At 39.2% G+C, this 21,208-nt stretch overlaps 1 protein-coding gene across 3 annotated transcripts in view; it reads left to right on the top strand.

Moving 5' to 3' along the window:
* The window catches only part of LOC115209440 (kinesin-like protein KIF6), a 301,512-nt gene that overhangs the window by 221,511 nt on the left and 58,793 nt on the right, over nt 1-21,208 (top strand). For 2 of the 3 annotated variants that reach the window (XM_036500945.1, XM_036500944.1), the window contains 2 exons: nt 4,746-4,796; nt 8,322-8,394. In XM_036500945.1, coding sequence (XP_036356838.1) covers nt 4,746-4,796; nt 8,322-8,394 — 124 coding nt within the window. Of the gene's footprint in view, nt 1-4,745; nt 4,797-8,321; nt 8,404-21,180; nt 21,192-21,208 lie in introns of those variants that run through there. The other variant, XM_036500946.1, reaches the window with a different exon arrangement.

Below are 21,208 nucleotides of genomic sequence, written 5' to 3'. Positions count from 1 at the left end.
CCCCAGTGTCACTTTGATGGCATGCACTGCTCACTCACTCAATAATAATAATAATGATCCTTTCTGCTAAAGTCACAAAACCTGAAATTTGTGAGGAGGGGAATAGTTGATTACATTCACCCCAGTGTTCAACTGGTACTTATTTTATCAACCACAAAAAGATGAAAGGAAAAGATGACCTTGATGGAATTTGAACTCAGAACATAAAGATAGACAAAATACTGCTGAGCATTCCACCTGGTGTGCTAATGATTTTGCCAGTTTGACACCTTAATAATAATGATAATAATGATAATCCTTTCTGCTATAGGTACAAAGCCTGAAGTTGTGGGGAGGGGTATAGTCGATACTTAATTTATCGACCATGAAAGGAGGAAAGGTAAAGTCGATGTTGGTGAAATTTGAACTCAGAAGGCCTGAAATTTTGGGCTGGGGCTAGTTGATTTTCATCAAAACTAGTACTTGTCTGGTACTTATCTCATTGACCCTGAAATGACGAAAGGCAAAGTTAACCTTGGCAGCATTTGAATTCAGAACATAAAGATTGATGAAATGCCACAAAGCATTTTGTCCATCATGCTAACAATTCTTATTTCTTTACTGCCCACAAGGGGCTAAACACAGAGGGAACAAACAAGGACGGACAAACGGATTAAGTTGATTATATCAACCCCAGTGCATAACTGGCACTTATTTAATAGACCTCGAAAAGATGAAAGGCAAAGTCAACCTTTGAACTCTGAACCACTAAGCATTTCACTCAGCATGCTAATGTTTCTGCCAGCTCGCCGTGATCATGTTAACAATTCTGCTAAACAATTCTTTCTACTCTAGGCACAATGCCTGACATTTTGAGGGATGGGGTCAGTTGATTACATTGATCCCAGTGTCCATCATCATCATCATCATCATCGTTTAACGTCTGCTTTCCATGCTAGCATGGGTTGGACGATTTGGCTGAGGACTGGCGAACTAGATGGCTGCACCAGGCTCCAATCTGATCTGGCAGAGTTTCTACAGCTGGATGTCCTTCCTAATGCCAACCACTCCGAGAGTGTAGTGGGTGCTTTTACATACCACCAGGACAAGGGCCAGTCAGGCAGTACTGGCAACAGCCACGCTCAAATGGTGCTTTTTATGTGTCACCGGCACAGGAGCCAGTCCAGCGACACTGGCAACGACCTCGCTCAAATGTTTTTCACGTGCCACCAGCACAAGTGCCAGTAAGGCGATGCAGGTAACGACCACACTCGAATGGTGCTTTTTACATGCCACCGGCATGGAAGCCAGTTTGTTGCTCTGGCAACATTCACTCTTGGATGGTGCTCTTAGCGCTCCACTAGCATGGATGCCATTTATCGAATTTGATTTCAATTTCGATTTCACTTGCCTCAACAGGTCTTCACAAGCAGAGTTTAGTGTCCAATGAAGGAAAGGTACACATAAATGGGCTGGTTACACCCCTGGCATAGGCCACTAGGTTATGGTCTCACTTGGCTTGCCGTGTCTTCTCTGGTGATTATTTCATCGACTCCAAAAAGCAGGTGTCTGGACTCAGAATGTAAAGAGCCGGACGAAATGCTGTTATGCATTTTGCCTGGCATACTAATCATGACCAAAGTCTCAGTATTTTAGATACGAACTATGGTCATCCCTCAAAGCATATGTAATCTGTTTGACTGACCAGGCAGTTCCTGTTGGGCTTCCCAAGAGGAAGAAACACAAGCCCTGGGTGACGAAGAAGGTTAAACGAGAACGTCGACTCAGAGATATTGCTTGGGCTGAATTCAAAAATCTGGATTCGACTGCAGCTTTTGAGGTGTACAAAACTCAACGAGACCGAGCCGTGAAAATTGAAAAGAAAGAACGCTTCAGTTATGAATACAAAATCGCGGCAAATGCCAGTAGCAATCCAAAAACCTTCTTTGCCCATGTCCAGCGGAATCCCGCTTGAACAACCAGATTGCAACGTTGGTAGACTCAACAGGCGTATCGATTGAGGACCCTTATCAACAGAGTCAATTATTTGCCGAGGCTTTTTCAACTATTTTCAAACAAGATGATGGTCGTGAACCCCCTCCATTTGATAGATCGGTACCTCCAATGCTTCGATTGGTCATCACGCGGGACGAAGTCAAACGTGTTATTCAAGGCCTCGATGTCAACAAGGGTCACGGCCCTGACGGCATACACCCCCGGTTATCAAAGCGTTGGCTCCGGTCATCTGCGAGCCCTTAACACGACTATTCAATATGTCATTGGCGACGGGTGTTATACCTGCAGACTGGAGAACAGCGATAATCTGCCCAATTTTCAAGAAAGGGAGCCGCGAAGACCCGCTTAACTACCGACCGGTTTCCCTTACATCAATAATCAGCAAGATGTTCGAAACCATCCTTAAGAAAAGTATGATACTCCACCTCCTAAACACAGCCTCGATCACTGATTCCCAACACGGCTTCGTGCTGAAGAGATCATGCTTGACCAACTTACTAGTAATGGAAGAATTGGTGACGCGCATCCTCGATGATAGTGATGCTGTTGACATCGTTTTATTGGACTTTGCCAATGACTCGGTAAACACCGCCTACTACTTGTCAAGCTTCAAGCATATAGTTTCCATCCGGATATTGTACGATGGGTTGGTGCCTTCCTCTCAGATCGCTCCTTCCAATTCAAGTTAATGGTTCGCGGTCCGACGTCTCCAGTGCGAGCAGTGGCGTGCCTCAAGGTTCAGTGCTTGGGCCCTTGTTGTTCTTAGTCTTCATAAATGACTTGCCCGACGACCTCACGCAACACACCCTTCTATTTGCCGACGATATCAAACTGGTCCTCGCGTCGGGTATAGTATAGAGGATCTTCGTCGATGCCTCCACCAAATTTGGAAGTGGTCTAACGATTGGGACCTGTGTCTGAACGTGTCAAAGTGCTGTCTTCTGCCTGTCGGCTCTACTCCTGCAACTCAACTTGATTTCGAGCCGGGTCGTCGTCTGCTGCTGAGAGGACCGATCAGGTAAAGGACCTGGGTATCTTGGTGGATTCCTCCTTTTCGCCTTCAGCCCAGTGCGTCCATGCTGCCAACAAAGCGCGCGGAATTCTGTTTTTGATTCGACGGTCATTCGGAATGCTCACAGCAGCCATATTCCTACCACTCTATGTCACGCTGGTGAGACCCATATTGGAGTATGGGATTCAAGCCTCTTCTCCTTATCTCCTCAAAGACATACAGCATCTCGAAAGAGTCCAGAGGCTGGCTACCCGCATGGTTCATGGTCTCAAAAATTTGTCCTACGAAGAAAGGCTGAGGACGCTCGACCTTTATTCTCTTGAAAAACGCCGCCGCCGTGGTGATCTCATTCTCGCCCACAACATCATAAGTGGGAAGTGTAACCTCTCGAAAGAGCTGTTCTTCACTCCTGCTCCGGAGCGTCGGCTGCGGGGTCATTCCGAAAAGCTCTACCTGCGACGATTTCATCTCAATCGAAGGAGAGGAGCTTTCTCCGTCCGGGTTGCGGATCCGTGGAACAAGCTGCCAGACGAGATGGTGAAGATGCCGACGACCGCTTTGTTCAAAGCCTCCCTGGACCTCAAGTGGCCTGAACTCTTTACATGAACACCACCCTGTACTTACCTCCATGTCCCCCTACATGGCCTTGCTATTTGCTTTTGAGCCAAATTAACTAACTAACTAACTAACTAACATATGTCTCCTTCACTTTTAAAGATGGCTAGGTGTGATCCAAGGAAGATTTACCTGCTATTTCTACCATACCTAGCATCCATGTAAGGGGTTACATCTTTGACTTAACACACCTTATCCTCTGAGTGGATATTTCACTACCATGGTATATTTGCTGCTTGAAATACAAGATTAAAATAAGTGTTTTCTTTTTTTATCATGTTGGATGCCTGGAATGGTTCGCTTCTGAAGTAATGAATCCTTCCTGATGGAACCACGTGGAGGTAGAAAAGTTGTCTGACTGTCCTTGTGTTACTTCATGTACTTTTTATTTATTTATTCTTAATATTTGTAAAGATGGTGGTGGTAGTTTATTACAGACATCATCATCATCGTTATCATTATTGTTGTGATTTCTACCTCCACCAACACCACCACTACAACCGCCGCCACCGCCGTCACCACCACCACCACCACCATCACCATCATCATCATCATCCTCATTGTTACACTCCTCTCCTTCATTGTCATCATCACCATCCTCACTACCACCACCACCACCACCATCAGCACTATCATCATCATCATCATCGCCCCCACTACCACCACCATCACCAACCTCTAATCACCACCACCACTGCCACCACCACCAGCACTACCACCATCATCATCATCCTCATCATCATCGCCCCCACTACCACCACCACCACCACCACCACCATTATCATCATCATCTTTTTCAATGTCCCCTTCATCATTATGATCATCACCTTTATGATGCTGTTCATCATCATCATCATCATTATCATTATCTTCATTACAGCCCTTGTCATCATCATCATCATCATCTTTGCCATTGCCATCATTTTTCATTGTCACCTTTTATCACTATGATCATCATCTCTATGATGATAGCCCTGTTCATCATCCTCGTTATCATTCCTGTTGTCACTGTCCTTATCACAACTGTTGTCGTCATCACCATCATCATCATAATAACCCCCATCGCTTTTAACACACCCCTCTCCTGTATGCCATGTCTCCCTATTGCTTCTTTCTTTCTCAGATCAGTTGAAGTCCAAAGTGGAACAGCACAGGTTACAGTGTGGACTACAAGGTGAGTTCAGAGCCAAATATTTTATAATATATTCTTATATCTATGATAATTTGTCTTAGTTTACCAAAATGTATATGCATGACTTCATGATAGGGCACAATATGAGAGAAATTTGACTGTTATGTCTAGCAGTTCTATCAGCCCTGTTTATTTTATTACCAATGGAAGAAATAAAGAAACAATATGTGTCCTAATATGATGTCATCTCAGATGACATCATGATAGGGTACAATATGAGAGAAATTTTACTGTTATGTCTAGCAGTTCTAGCAACCATATAGAAAACCCTGTTTATTTTATTACCAATAGAAGAGATAAAGAAACCAAAAGGTGCCCTAACATGATGTCATTTCAGATGACATCATGATAGGGCACAATATGATAGAAATTTGACTGTTATGTCTAGCAGTTCTAGCAACCATATAGAAGACCATATAGAAGTGACAAAGAAACAAAGAGATGCAAATGTGTGTGAAAATGCTTCATCAGTTGTGTAGTTACATAGTTATTTTGGTCAAATACGCTACGTACTTATGAAAACTTTTGTTGAGATGTTTATTCTTAGCAGCAAAGATATCTTTCATTTGCTGACATTTTTGATGACATTTCTTGACATTTGTGACATAAAGAATAGTCTGAATGTTCTTGGCATCATACAATATTGGCTGTATATCAGTCTGTCAAAAGAAACCATCACCATAATTCTTCTGATGATTGCTGCTAATATTAAAAGTGAAGACTAAATAGTTTACAATATTTTGTCTCATATCCTATATCTCCTCTGCATGTCTTATATCTCCTCCACATATCTGATGTCTCGTCTTCATAACCTATATCTGTGGAGAGGCACAATGGCCCAGTGGTTAGGGCAGCGGACTTGCAGTCATAGGATCGCGGTTTCGATTCCCAAGCCGGGCGTTGTGAGTGTTTATTGAGTGAAAACACCTAAAGCTCCATAAGGCTCCAGCAGGGGGTGGTAGCGAACCCTGCTATACTCTTTCACTACAACTTTCTCTCACTCTTTCTTCCTTTATCTGTTGTACCTGTATATTTACTGACAGTATTATTCATGTTGTACCTGCTTGCTGTACCTTCTGTTAGGTGTTGAAATAAAATGTGGCAGTAATTTACAATCTGTGCCTTTGTATTTCTTGGTGCTCTTAATCATGACTCATTAGGAACCACAAAATTATATTATCAGGGCCCTAGCCACACGACTTCACCAACTAAATGCTCAAACTTAGCCAAGACTGGGTAGCTTCACTTAATTTCCAGTTTATTATGTTGAAATTGCAGTTCATTGATAGGTATCTGGTGTATTTATTCCTATTATTTTATTACTGACATTGTGTTCAATTTTTTTTATATTAATCTAATTCAAGGTGGTGAACTGGCTGAATTGTTAGCATGCCAGACAAAATGTTTAATGGTATTTTGTCTGTCTTTATATTCTGAGTTCAAATTCTGCCAAGGTTGACTTTGCCTTTCATCCTTTTGAGGTCAATAGATTAAGTACCAGTTAATGTAAACAAATTAACCCCTCCACTGAACTTACTGGCCTAGTTCCAAAATTTGAAGCTAATATTGGAGCTCCTTATTTATGTGGAATGTTTCTGGTGTCCAAGAGTGTGGTATACTATCAAAATGTTTTTTGGCAATCAATCCATCCATACGCATTAGGTTTCTTTGCTGCTTTTTGCTGTCTTTTTATGGGTTAGGGCTGGTGTTAGAGACTCACCAGCATCTGTTCATTACAGCCATCATCTCTTTTGGGCTCTCTTTCTGCTTCTATAGTAACGTGTTACAGCTTTCCAGGTGAGCGTCTAACCTATTTGTTTGTCATTGGCAAGATCTGGCAGATGGTTGTTGCTGTTGTTGTTGTTAAGCAACAAGACGGGTAAGGGTGATTAGGTGATGGTCTATGGCTTAGGGGCAGGAGACCCCAGACCTTGGAAAAAAATAAACTTTGGTCGTCTTGTTGTAGTCGAGGGCTCTTCGTTGATGCCTGACAGCACTGGGAGGTTGCCCTCGAAGTCGCTGGAAATGGAGATCTCCAGGTCCAAATTCTTGAACGGCTGGCAGATGGTGGGAAGGGGGCCTTACTATTTCTGTTCTGGAGAATTAAAGTTGTTTCTACTCCAAAGCCATTCAAGTGCTGATACCAAAATGTTTACCAATTCCTTGTATGTTACTGCTCGTTACTCTGTGTTGCCAAATCAAAATGTTCAAAAGGCAGCAAGCTGTTAGGAACAGAAGCCAGAAATGAAAATTTGAACGCTTATAAAAGAGATAAATTTTAAAAACTTGATACTTGACATAAAAATTATCAAATATAAATATTTTCTCATCGTGTATACTTGCATTTTAAAATTGCAGTTTTGTATTCGTTTATCATTGGTTTGTGGTACAATAAATAAATGAAACTAAATTTTATTTACATTTCATAGTTTTTTTGTATTTTTGTATTTTTCTTTCCTAGATTATACAATTTTGAATAAGCAATACTTTTTATCTATTCTGTCTTTTACTTGTTTCAGTCATGTGGGGAAAATGTCTTGAAGGGTTTAGCTGAACAAATTTTCTCCTAGTACTTATTATTTTATCAAAATCTGGTGCTTACTCTATTATTCTCTTTTGCCAGACTGCTAAGTCTTGTGAATATAAATAAACCCACACTGGTTTCAAGTGGTAGTGGGATTTAAATATGTGTATATGAGTATGTGTGTGTTTTAGTGACTGTGAGGAGGCACATAGCTTACTAGTTTGGGTGTTGGGTGTTGGACTCATGATCAAAAGATTCTGATTTTGATTCTTGAACGGACGGACGGACAGGCTGTCTTCCATACAGTTTCCATCCACTGAATTCCATCAAAAGGCTTTGTTCAGTTTGGAGCTATAATGGAGGACACCTGCACCTTTTGTTGTTTTGCAAGAAAAAAACAATGCCAAAGGAAGAATGTAATTATTAAAATTAGATCTGAGGTAGGAACTCAGTGCAAAATACAAGAATCTTGAGTTAATTACATTAAAAAAGCACAGAGCTAGTTCAGGTCCACAAGAGCTTGTTCGGTAACACTGCAATGAATACTGGTCAGATGCTTCATCTAAAAATTGAAAACCTTAACAAGCCCAGGGGATTACCATTCCAGTAATTTTCAGTTCAGTAGGTTTTGTGCTAAATATGGTGAGTCATATTTGTGATGATAGTGTGATTTTTAATGTTTATTTTTTGCCCATTCTGATCCATTGAGTTTTTTTTTTTTTCATTATTGCATTCAAGGCTTTTGCTTCATGTTCCCTCTGATATACTTGAATTTCTATCAATACCAGGGTATCTTCCTTTGTTATTGTATTTATTATTATTTTGTTAATGTTCTCATATAAACCTTTTTAATATTTGATTTAGATATCATCCTCACCACCACCACCACCATCATCATCATGTTGCTGTTGTCATGATTTGATGAAGATGATGATGATGGTAATGCTTGTTATTTATTTTTTTTTTTTCAAAACCTTTTTCAGGAAAGCTTGATCCTGATAACCCCGATGAAGTAGAACAAAGTTTGAAGAATGAGATAGAGAAAGAAAAAATCAAGTAAGATATGTTCCATTTTTTCCATTTCAGTCATTTTTGAATAATAATTTCTTACGTTGGGCCAAGGCTACAGAATTGCAGGGAATCCATTCTTATAACATTACTTGTGTTTTAAAATATTATCAACTTTTTGAGGGATGTGAGGCACAGTGACCCTTGCTTGTTTGAATTTCAGGGATGTAACTTAATATTTCAAAGCATATTTAACCCTGTTACTACTCATGTTCCATTCACCCTTTGACCCTGTATTCTACCACATTCAATGGGCTATTATAGAATACAGCCAATGAGGACATAAAATATCAATAATTTTAATACCAACCTATCTGAGACCACCTGTGCTAAAAGTATTCAGATTTACATTTAAATTCCAGCCAAAATTCCAGAACCTGAATATAACATGAAGTTATATTTGGTCAGCACCAACTATAATAAATACTAATATATAAAATATGGAGGCACAATGGCCCCAGTGGTTAGGGCAGCGGACTCGCAGTCGGAGGATCGCGGTTTTGATTCCTAGACCAGGCGTTGTATGTGTTTATTGAGCGAAAACACCTAAAAGCCCCATGAGACTCTGGCAGAGGGTGGTGGGACCCCCTGTTGTACTCTTTCGCCACAACTTTCTTTCATTCTCTCTTTCTGTTTCTTGAATAATGCTGCGATGGGCTGGCATCCCGTCCAGCTGGGGGGAACACATATGCCACAGAAACTGGGAAACCAGGCCCGTGAGCCTAGCTAGGCTTGAAAAGGGCAACGTTTATCGTTTTTTTTAATATATAAACTTACAGATATTTTGCTAAACCTTCTTCAAAATCTTCTTCATATTGGAACACATTGGCAGGGCAGTCATTAGAAATATGGACATGAAAGTGTCAGTCATGGAATTTAGAATCAAATAGAAAGGCAAATGGAAAAGGCAAATAAAAAGCAAGATTTGGTTGTTTTTTATAGCTAAGTGGAAGGAGGAAATGGAATGGTCATGGCCGTTCCATTTCCTCCTTCCACTCGGATTGGTGTGGTGGAAGTGAAAAGAGAAAGAAACCATGACTGATATGTTTTGACAGTAGGAAGCAGCATTTGGGAGTATTGAGTTCTTTAGAGGGCTGATTTTAATGCTTGCAACAGACAAGGCATTACTAAAGGCACCAAAGCAGTTTGCTAACTTGGGACCATCGTGCAGGAACCAGTATGGTCCAATGAGTTTCTGCAGACTTTTGCATCTGCCTAATTTCTCTCACAAGACTATGTTAGAAGTAACTTGGTCAAAGTGCAACACAGTGTGACTGACCCTGAAACTGAGTCATTGTGGAGCTAACTTTTAACTATGAGCATTCATGCAAGCATGTATGTATGTATGTATGTATGTATGTCTCTTCTATTTTTTAATGATTATAAATCTTCCACTGAGGTGGGAGTTGGTTTCCAACAAAGATACAAGGCTCCATCTTTGAGATGTAGTTAACGCTGACAAATTCACGTTTGGAACTTGAGAAAAGTCTTGCATATTTTTACTGTTCCACTCACAGATTGCACTTGTAATTAGCTGGTCGATTTCTCTTTCTGAAAATTCCAGTTTATCCGGATTCTCCTTTAAGCATTTACTAACAAGACCTAGCACTCCAATTATTATTGGTATGAATATAAATTCATAGTATGGATATAGAAGCTGGAGGTTTTGAAGCAGTTGTCCATAGATATCCTCTTTTTCTTTGATTTTCAAAGAGATATTTATATCTGCAGGGCAGCTAATCTCAATGATGGTACATACCTTTGACCCACTGTCCCAAACAACAATATCTGGCCTGTTATGTTTACATTTGATGGGAATGTTCCACCAGTATTCTTTGAGTTGGTGTTTATGAGTGTGTTCCATAAGAGAGGGATTCTCTAAGTTTATTTCAGGAATCTTTTTTGCGGAAGACATTGTAAATTGTTTTAACAACGACATCGTAAAAAAGCACCCGCTACACTCATGGAGTGGTTGGCGTTAGGAAGGGCATCCAGCTGTAGAAACATTGCCAGATAAGACTGGAGCCTGGTGCAGCCTTCTGGCTTCCCAGATCCCCGGTCGAACCGTCCAACCCATGCTAGCATGGAGAACGGACGTTAAACTATGATGATGATCGTGTCGCATAGGAAGGTAGTACCATGACAACACGTATGTATGTATGTATGTATGAATGGCTATAGGGATGGATAAATGAATGAAACAATTTTTGGCTATGTAATTCTCAACAAAGAGTGTAAAACATTGGTAAAACCAAAATCGAAAATAAAAACAATACTTTTTGAAGGGAGTCCTATATTGGGTTTGTTCTGTACTGGGTTACTGCCTTGTTACTCTCACCATCAAAAACACTGGGAACCACTGATTGGTTCACTAGTGACCTACAACCAGTGATACAATTGTTCTCAAAAATGCATGATAAAAAATATCTAAAGATGTAAATCCATGGCCCACAAACCAGTCATTCATTCTGCTAGAAATAGTACTGAAATTTTCCTCATTTCACTCCTTGCTGTTTATAAAAATTGAAGGACATGCTGGATATATTTTATCTTTTATCTTTTACTTGTTCTAGTCATTGGACTGCAGCCATGCTGGGGCTTGCCTTGACAGGTTTAGTTGAACAAATTGACTCCGGTACTTAATTTTTTGAAGTCTGGCACCAGTTCTTTTGGTCACTTTTGCTGAAATGCTAAGTTATGGATGTAAACAAACCAATACTAGCTGTCAAGCAGTGGCAGGGGGGACAAACACAGACACAGACACACATGTGTGCATATATATATATCTATCTTTAAACGATGATGATGATTATATATATATATAAATTTATATATAGAGGGCATTATACATACATGCCAGAAGGCATTATACATACATGCCAAACGCTAAGAGGGACAATTAGTCATTTCTACCAAAAATATTACTAATCCCACCGAATGCAATTTTTCAAAGTAAGACATTTAAAAAAATATAGACCTGTATCACAGTGATTTCATACTTACGTACTCATCAGCAGGCCTGAATGTATTATAAATAAACAACGACCCTGCCCCGCTTAAGCCGATCAGCTAACTGCTCAACATCAACGAAGCACATGGGTGAGTTTACATATATTACATCCGGATAAATGGCAAACTTTTACGAATTGCATTTCGGGAGAGGAAAAGTTTTTTCGGAATAAAAATTTAGCAATTAAGGACAACTACTTAATAAGGAAAACTTAACAAGAAATTGTCAGGTAGATAGCGTAAAAACCTCATAAGAGAAAAAATTTCGAAAATAATTATTTCTTATTGAACATATTAATTTATATATAGAGGGCATTATACGCTATCTACCTGACAATTTCTTGTTAAGTTTTCCTTATTAAGTAGTTGTCCTTAATTGCTAAATTATTATTCCGAAAAAACTTTTCCTCTCCCGAAATGCAATTCGTAAAGTTTGCCATTTATCCGGATGTAATATATGTAAACTCACCCATGTGCTTCGTTGATGTTGAGCAGTTAGCTGATCGGCTTAAGCGGGGCAGGTCGTTGTTTATTTATAATACATTCAGGCCTGCTGATGAGTACGTAAGTATGAAATCACTGTGATACAGGTCTATATTTTTTTAATGTCTTACTTTGAAAAATTGCATTCGGTGGGATTAGTAATATTTTTGGTAGAAATGACTAATTGTCCCTCTTAGCGTTTGCATGTATGTATAATGCCTTCTGGCATGTATGTATAATGCCCTCTATATATAAATTAATATGTTCAATAAGAAATAATTATTTTCGAAATTTTTTCTCTTATGAGGTTTTTACGCTATCTACCTGACATTTCTTGTTAAGTTTTCCTTATTAAGTAGTTGTCCTTAATTGCTATATATATATATATATATAACTATATATATATATATCATCATCATCATCATCATCGTTTAACGTCCGTTTTCCGCGCTAGCACGGGTTGGACGGTTTCGACCGGGGTCTGAGGAGCTAGGGACTGCCCCAGGCTCCAGTCTAGTCTGGCAGTGTTTCTACAGCTGGATGCCCTTCCTAACGCCAACCACTCCGCGAGTGTAGTGGGTGTTTTTTACGTGCCACCTGCACAGGTGCCAGAGGGGTCTGGCATCTGCCACGTTCGGATGGTGCTTTTTTTTATGTGGGGGGGGGGGCAGAAATATAGGGGAGCACCAGTGGGGAGGTGTGGTTCAGAGAAATGATGACAGGTTCTTAGGCAAGTAGAACGTAGGATATCAAGAGGGTAATGCATGGTGAAATAGCGTATTGAGGAGGGGGTTTCGAAGAGTAGACACCTATAATGGTGGTGGGAGAAACAACATCCGGTATAGATGGAGCAAAAATATAGAGATATCCGGTATTGGTGGTGGGGTGGGGGTGGGGGTGGGCAGGGTGGGTGCACCGTGAATACGCGAAGGTTGAAAAAAGATGATAGAGCGAGACTTGGTCGGGCAGAGTTATAGAGGAGAAATTAGATACAATAGTTAGATAGATAAATAACAACAGATAGGAAAACATGTATGATTGGTCAAGAAGTGAAGTGAAAATAAATAATAATAAAATAAGCATTCAAACTTAGCTGTGCTCGAGGTTATAGCTGCTAGGTGAATGAATGAGAGAGCACATGTTGTTGCCTTAAGTAAAGAAATTGACCGGAAAGGAATTTTTGGACAAGGCGGAAGTGTATTAAGGGAACAGGCTTCAAAGATGGCGGAGATCGATAGACAAATACGCGAAGGTTGAAAAAAGATGATAGAGCGAGACTTGGTCGGGCAGAGTTAATAGAGGAGAAATTAGATACAATAGTTAGATAGATAAATAACAACAGATAGGAAAACATGTATGATTGGTCGAGAAGTGAAGTGAAAATAAATAAAAATAAAATAAGCATTCAAACTTAGCTGTGCTCGAGGTTATAGCTGCTATATATATATATATATATATATATATATATCATCATCATCATCGTTTAACGTCCGTTCTTCATGCTATATCAAAAGGATGTATTATAATACTATTCCACAGCCATACCAACAATCCAATAATACTATATCCACAAATACAAAAACTGCCATACAAACAATCCAACATGCCTCCATCATCAGCTGCCCAATGGATATCATTATGGTTTCGACACCTGAGCAGTACCATTAATCCAGTGGTGTCAATAGCACTAAAATAAGTGTTGTTTGGGAACAAACAAACCAAAGAGACCACAACTTTCAAACATGTTTACCCACTGTCCAACCATTTCGATAAATAAATTCAATAAGTAAATTACAACCATCTCCTAAATTCATAATTAAGCAGTGACAAATCTATTAAGTCATACAAAAATTATAATCCCTACTGTCTTCTGTAGCATAGACAGACTTCCACACAGTTTCCACACAATGATGATGATACAATATATCTTGGCGGTGCCCCTACAACTCCATCTGGATTTTAGGGCTGCTTGAAGACCCAAGGAAGCAATGCTATTTCCACCGAGGTGAACTATGTGTTTAGTAGCTCAGCCAAAACAAATGAGCCCTGAAATACCCTCTACACTTATTACCTCATCAAGGACTGAGCCACACTGCAAAGCTCATTTAGTAAATACTAAACAAAACAATATAGTCCATAACATTGTGTGAGCCTCTATATGGTTAGTTAATCTATTAGAAATAGCAACTAAACCTCCCACAAACTAAATCTTACTATATCAAAGAAAATGAAAGAACATGTTAATGCCTCAACTTAGTCTCTCTCCATACTGGTATTTCCCATCAAACACACCTTTGTTCTTGTTGATCACTCACTACGTTCACCCCATCTACAACCATCTGTTACTCTTAGGGGTCCAGGAAAAAAGTCCCCTAGTACAAAACCCCACCTCTAGACTATGTGAATGAGACAAAGACCATGGAGAAATTTCTGAACAGGCACTACATCAAGTTGTAGTAAAATGAACTTTATATGAACCACAGCACTTAATGAGGTTTTTAATATTGTGTTTGTTTTAGGTGGCAAGCTGGCAGAAACGTTAGCACACCGGGCGAAATGCTTAGCGGTATTTCGTCTGCCGCTACATTCTGAGTTCAAATTCCGCTGAGGTCGACTTTGCCTTTCATCCTTTCGGGGTCGATTAAATAAGTACCAGTTATGCACTGGAGTCGATATTATCGACTTAATCCGTCTGTCTGTCCTTGTTTGTCTTCTCTGTGTTTAGCCCCTTGTGGGTAGTAAAGAAATAGGCATTTCGTCTGTCTTTACGTTCTGAGTTCAAATTCTGCCAAGGTCGATTTTACCTTTTATCTTTTTGGGGTTGATAAATTAATTACCGGTTGTGTACTGGGGTTGATCTAATTGACTGGTCCCCACCCCCAAAATTTCAGGCCTTGTGCCTAGATTAGAAAAGAATATTGTGTTTGTTTTAATTTTTCAAAGATACAGTGTGATTTTCTTTTTATTAAGCTCATTTTTGTGATTACGATTATTATATAATTAATGTAATGTTTTACATCTGAGAGGGTGGCCAGCTGGTAGAACCGTTAGCAAGCTGGGTAGAATCCTTAGTGCAATTTCGTCTGTCTTTATGTTCTGAGTTCAAATTCGGCCGAGGTCAATAAAATAAGTACCAGTTGAACACTGGGGCCGATGTAATCAACTTATCTCCTCCCACAAACTTTGAAACCAGTATTTTTATGTTTCAAAGAAGTGTTCATATAATACAAATGGTAAGAATTAAAATCACGATTTAAAAAATTGCTTTTACTTTTTTGTTTCAAGGGGTTTTGTCCTGAGGGTTATTTTTCTTATGGTTTTTTTTTCCTAGGAGGTTTTATCTTAGGTGGGGGTTTATCCCACACTTGTTACTCTCTCTTCACACTTCAATCAAACTAACCACCCTCTCCTCCCACTCTTGATCCAATGTCTGTATACTCTCTTATTTTCAACTTCTCCCTTAAAAGGTTACTCTATCCAGCACTCCATCACTACCATCTTCTTTCCACTGTTATATAATGCAGGATGGCCATGCATCTCCTTGTGCTTGTCCCTCTTTCATACTTTAGCCTCTCAACACCTGGCACAAAGCTACTTCCCCTTCTTTCAAATAAACTCCCTCTCAGTCAAAGGAGTGTCTTCCTTTTCGTTTTCCTTTTCTTTTCTTTTGTTGTCTCACAAGTTACTTATGGTGATCCACTACACACTGTAAAATGGTTGGCATTAAGAAGGACATCCAGTCCCAGGAACGATGCCAAAGCTTACATTGGAGTTCAAAGGAACCTTATGGCTTGCCAAATCCTGTCAAACCATCCAACCCATGCCAGGATGGAAAACGGATATTACATGATGATGATGATGATGATGGTGATGGTGATGATTATGATGATGATGATGATGATGATGATGATGATAAGAATAAAAAAGGACAGGGTGGTCATGGTTGAAATACCTTTGACCAAATGTCTTCTCAGCCAGGACTGATGTATGTGAGTGTGAATATGTGTGTGTACTTGGGAGGTAAACAACAACAGTAGCAGCATCAGCACCACCACCACCACCACCACCACCTCCACCACCTCCACCACCACTACCACCACTAACAACAACAACAGCAACAACATGAACGATTTCAATGACACTATCCACTAATACAAAGCACCTTTTCTCCTCATAACCTTAGACTGACATTACGAACAATATCATCATCACCATCACCATCATCATCATCATCATCAACATCAACATTACAGCCCCTCTCCGAGCCACTATTAAAGCAACCATCAGAGCTGTCATCAGCAGTAGCATCATCATCATCATCATCAGCGTCATCATCATCATCATCATCATCATCATCATCATCGTCAATATCGTTGTGATCACGATGCTGAGTATATAGTTAGACCAGTTAGTTTCTTAGTGCTCCCCAAGCAAGCCAGCTTTGGCTAGGTAGACATCAATTGTTAGATCAGTTTGTCACCTTTGACCCATCACTGACCGTTCCCCTATTAATGTAGTATCAGCTGCTCTCATAGTGAGAGCTTCAAAGCTATTTATTGACAAGGGAAGAAAGAAAGTAATAATAATGATAATAATAATAATAATAATAATAATAATAATAATAATAATAATAATAATAATAATAATGATAACAACGACAATAATAACAACAACAACAATAATAATAATAATAATAATAACAACAACAAAAGAAGACAATGAAAATTTTAATATCTACTTTAAAACTGAATCATCTATGGTTTTATAGCTTGGGGAGAGATATACATTTGTGTACATATAATACATATGTATGTGTGTGTGTGTGTGTGCACATGTTTTATATATATAATATATATGATTATATATATATATATATATAATATATATATATATATATATATATGATGTATATGTATATATGATGTATATATATATATATATATATATATATAATGCGTTGTGTATGTATATGTATGTAATGTGTGTGCATATATATATATATGTTGTATATTTATGTACATATATATGTGCATGACTATATATATGTATATATATATATTTACATATAGGCATACAATTGTGTTATGTGTACAAATATATACATATATATATAGGTATATTTATACACGCACACATACACATATGTATGTGTATCATTCTATCTATCTATCTATCTAAAGATAAATAAATAGATAAATAGATAGATAGGTAGGTAGATAGGTAGGTAGGTAGGTAGGTAGAGAGATAGATAGAGAGATGCGGAGTATGTCTATAAATAATGTAAAATCTAAAATATACTTTAGCAGCTGTCAAACTAAATTTATATAAATCTGACTTGATACTAATATATATCAGAGCATCTCAACTCAGGTATCATTTGCCCTTTGTTTAGTACAACCTATTTTGTTTGACACCCCCCCCCCTAGCACTCCAATACACCTACAGCACACACACAGGCACATTGCCGTTATTGTTTTTTTTTTTCTAGCCCTGAGTCAACGGTGATTCTGATCCAGTATGATCAAAGGTATTTTGGTTGCCCCTCTATTTTTGTCAGACATAGTACTAAAAAACTTGAGGCAGAGCTGAACAACAGACGGTCATCAGAGAAGGATCCCCACCCACCCTCCCTCCCTACCCTCATATTAATGTCTCAGGCCTCAACTTCTAACATTCTAAGATTGCCTGGCAACATCTAGGTCATGACTCCTGGATAGTAAAAAGTAAAGTATTCCTTCTTGAGTCGTACTGACTCATAAAGGCTGGTTTCCCAGTTTTGTGACATATATATTCCCCACATGGATGGGTACACCGGGTCATTGCAGGATTACTCATTTTTGCCAGCTGACTGGACTGGAGCAGCATAAAATGAAAGGTTTTCCTTAACCCTTTCGATACCTCTGGCTCTGTAGTACAAATGTTTTGTTTTCATAAGTTTTCAATTAAAATCTTCCACCAAACTTTAGTCACGATTTATGCTCTTAACCCTTGCTTAATGATAACTAAATTATTTTACTAAATTCTTTGTTATATTTAAAATTAATTGAAAGAAACAGAGCATCTCGAAATAAATATGGTAATGAATGGGTTAAGAATACAATGTGGTGTCCAGTCCAGGAACTGAAACCACAATCTTATGACCATGAATCCGACACCCTAACTACTAAGCCAAGCACCTCCACAAAAGGTGTGGTTTCTGTCTCTAGTCATGCTGACTCATAAGGGATAGATTCCCAGTTTCCATGGTACATATATTCACAACCTGGATGGGACACTGGCCTGTAGTGGAGTTACTCATTTTTACCAGCTGAGTGGACTGGAGCAACATGATATGAAGTGCTTTGCTCAGAAAAATGTGTTTCTTGGTCCAGGAATCAAAACCACAATCTTACAATCATCAGTCCAACACCCTAACCACTGAGCCACACACCTGCACTGACACTTGGATACCTCTCTACTACCATATTCTGTGCTACTGTCTGCGTTGCAACCCTCCTGGATGGTTAAGGTACCCCAGATCCAAGGCACCAAAGATATGGTACCAGTTCAGTTGAAATTATATCTTTTGAAATTCACTTCCATTCCTTCTCGACCAGACTTAGTTCTACATTATCTAATGTTCCTTCGGTTTTCAAAAGCGTTGGGAGTATAATTTGTGGGTAATTTGACTACTCTTTCTTGCTGGTTGGGTATCAATATATAGGCTTCTTTTGATTGTGTTGTTGCTTTTTAGAATCCTCCTTCATGTTTCCCTTGACCTAGTGGATCAGCAATCATAAGCATTTCAGGTATGACTGTCTTTATTTTTTATCTTTTACTTGTTCTGGTCACTGGACTGCGACCATGCTGGGACATCACTTTGAAGGGTTTAGTCAAATATATTGACCCCTGTACTTATTTTTGTATTTATTTTAATTAGTATTTTTGCAAAACAGCTAAGTTATAGGGACACAAATAAACTGATTATCAAGTGGTGGCAGGGGACAAACACACATGCACATGTACACACACACACATACAAACATACACATATACATGATGGGTTTCTATACAGTTTCTGTTTTCCAAATTTGCTCAGAATGCATTTATTGTCCTAGGACAATAGAAAACACTTGCTCAATGTGCTGTGCAGTGGAACTGAACCTGAAACCATGTGGTAGCAAAGCAACTTACTCAACCACACAGCCATACTTGCACAAATCTTTTTTTCAGACTTTTGTGCTTAGTTGAAGCTCAGTTCTTATAATGGTAGTCAGTTTAATTAACTATTGGACTGCACCAACTTGTAATTGGGTTATCTTTATATAGATGAGCCCCAAAGGTTTCAAATGGCTCATAAAATCGATAACATTGAAGGTCATTACTGTTTGATCAGCAGAACTAAGACCAATGCCAAACCCCAACTCCTAGGATCAGTTGGTGGGAAACAATACTACAGTTCTTCTGCTTATTAATATGTCAGTGATATGGTATGTAGGTTTTAGGTTTCAGCAGGGAACAAGAAAAAACAAGATTGCACTGCTTCTTGGTAAACTTCACATTTTGTTCTCAGTTTAAGGTCTTGTATTTTTCCCATTTGATCATTTGAGGTTTTCCAATGCGACCAGAACAAAAAAGGTGTAGCAAGCTATCTTTATATCTAGGCTGTTGTCATCAGTGATTATAATTCCCAAAGAAACAGAGCATCTCAAAATAAATATGGTAACGAATGGGTTAAGAATACAATGTGGTGTCCAGTCCAGGAATTGAAACTACAATCTTATGACCATGAATCCGACACCCTAACTACTAAGCCATGCACCTTCAAATAAACCATATCAGATCCAAGAATTGTACCACTTGTGTGTTAAAACTGGCCAGATCCAGCCTCTCACCTTTTCTAGTGTCATTCTAAGAATGCACAATCACATCATTGAAATGTCAAAGCTACCAGATAATGCATAATTCAAAACAACATGAATAAGCAAGCATTACACTTGACTGGAGGTGCAATGGCCCAGTGGTTAGGGCAGCGGACTCGCGGTCGAAGGATTGCAGTTTTGATTCCCAGACCGGGCGCTGTGTGTGTTTATTGAGTGAAAACACCTAAAAAGCTCCACGAAGTTCTGGCAGGGGGTGGTGGCGACCCCTGTTGTACTCTTTCGCCCCAACTTTCTCTCACTCTTTCTTCCTGTTTCTTGAGTAATGCTGTGATGGACTGGCGTCCTGTCCAGCTGGGGGGAACACATACGCCACAGCAACCAGGAAACCGGGCCCATGAGCCTGGCTAGGCTTGAAACGGGCGACGTTTATCATTTACGTACATTTGACTGGGTAATCTGAATGTTGAAAGGATAAACTGATTATCAAATCAGGATAATTGGCATTTCATGTTTCAGCCCTACAGGTTTAAATTGGTACTCTGCTAATCCATAGGCTGATAGCAGTTGACACACATTTAAAATGATGCATTATTTTCTGAATATCTTTTCAGAAATAGATCATTAATGTTGAGTTATCAGCAATGAGAGGTCAGTAGAAATATCCATATTATGGCATTTCCTAGCAGATGTTAATCTTTGGCATTTAAACCAGCCATAAATGGCCCAAATATCCTATCTGTTTATGTTCAGGCCAGCCAGTTCTAGCCCCTTACATCTACTCTACATTGTTATTCTAGAAATAAACTATGACAAGGGATTTTTTTTTCTGCCTTGTCATATTTAAGGGGAAAAATTTGACAAGGCAGTCAGTCACCTGCTGACACTCGTTGAGGCCAGGGGAAAGAAGAAGAAAGAAGACATGCACCCAACACCAGAGCTGAAGATACCTCTGAAAGTGGGGACCCCGCAACATCAAAACGGTAGAGGAGTAGGAGCTGAAACCGGACGTGGTTCTTCCTGATGATGTCTTTAGCTAACTGGATCCTATAAAGCTGTTGTGGTAGCAGACCATGAAACATGGTTGAAATTCCCCATCACATCATCAAGATCTCAAGGCTGCAAGATGATGCATGATCAATTGAAAACAATGTGAATAAATAAGCATTATGTTTGACAGAAAAAAATCTGAATGCTAAAGGGTTAAATCTAGATAGGTTTAACAGCCTCATGCAAGTTTATGCTCCACTTATCAGCTCACTTATCATGCTTTCAGGCATGGAATCGAGAACTATTGATTTCAAATTTTGGCACAAGGCCAGCAAATTTCAGGAGGAATGAGTCAATTATATTGACCTCAGTGCTCAACTACTAGTTATTTCATTGACCTCAAAAGGATGAAAGGCAAAGTTGACCTCAGCAGAATTTGAACTCAGAATGTAAAAAACAGA

This window comes from Octopus sinensis, linkage group LG3 (assembly GCF_006345805.1).
Source record: "Octopus sinensis linkage group LG3, ASM634580v1, whole genome shotgun sequence".
NCBI classification, from domain to species: domain Eukaryota; kingdom Metazoa; phylum Mollusca; class Cephalopoda; order Octopoda; family Octopodidae; genus Octopus; species Octopus sinensis.
This window is presented reverse-complemented; position numbering and strand designations above follow the sequence as displayed.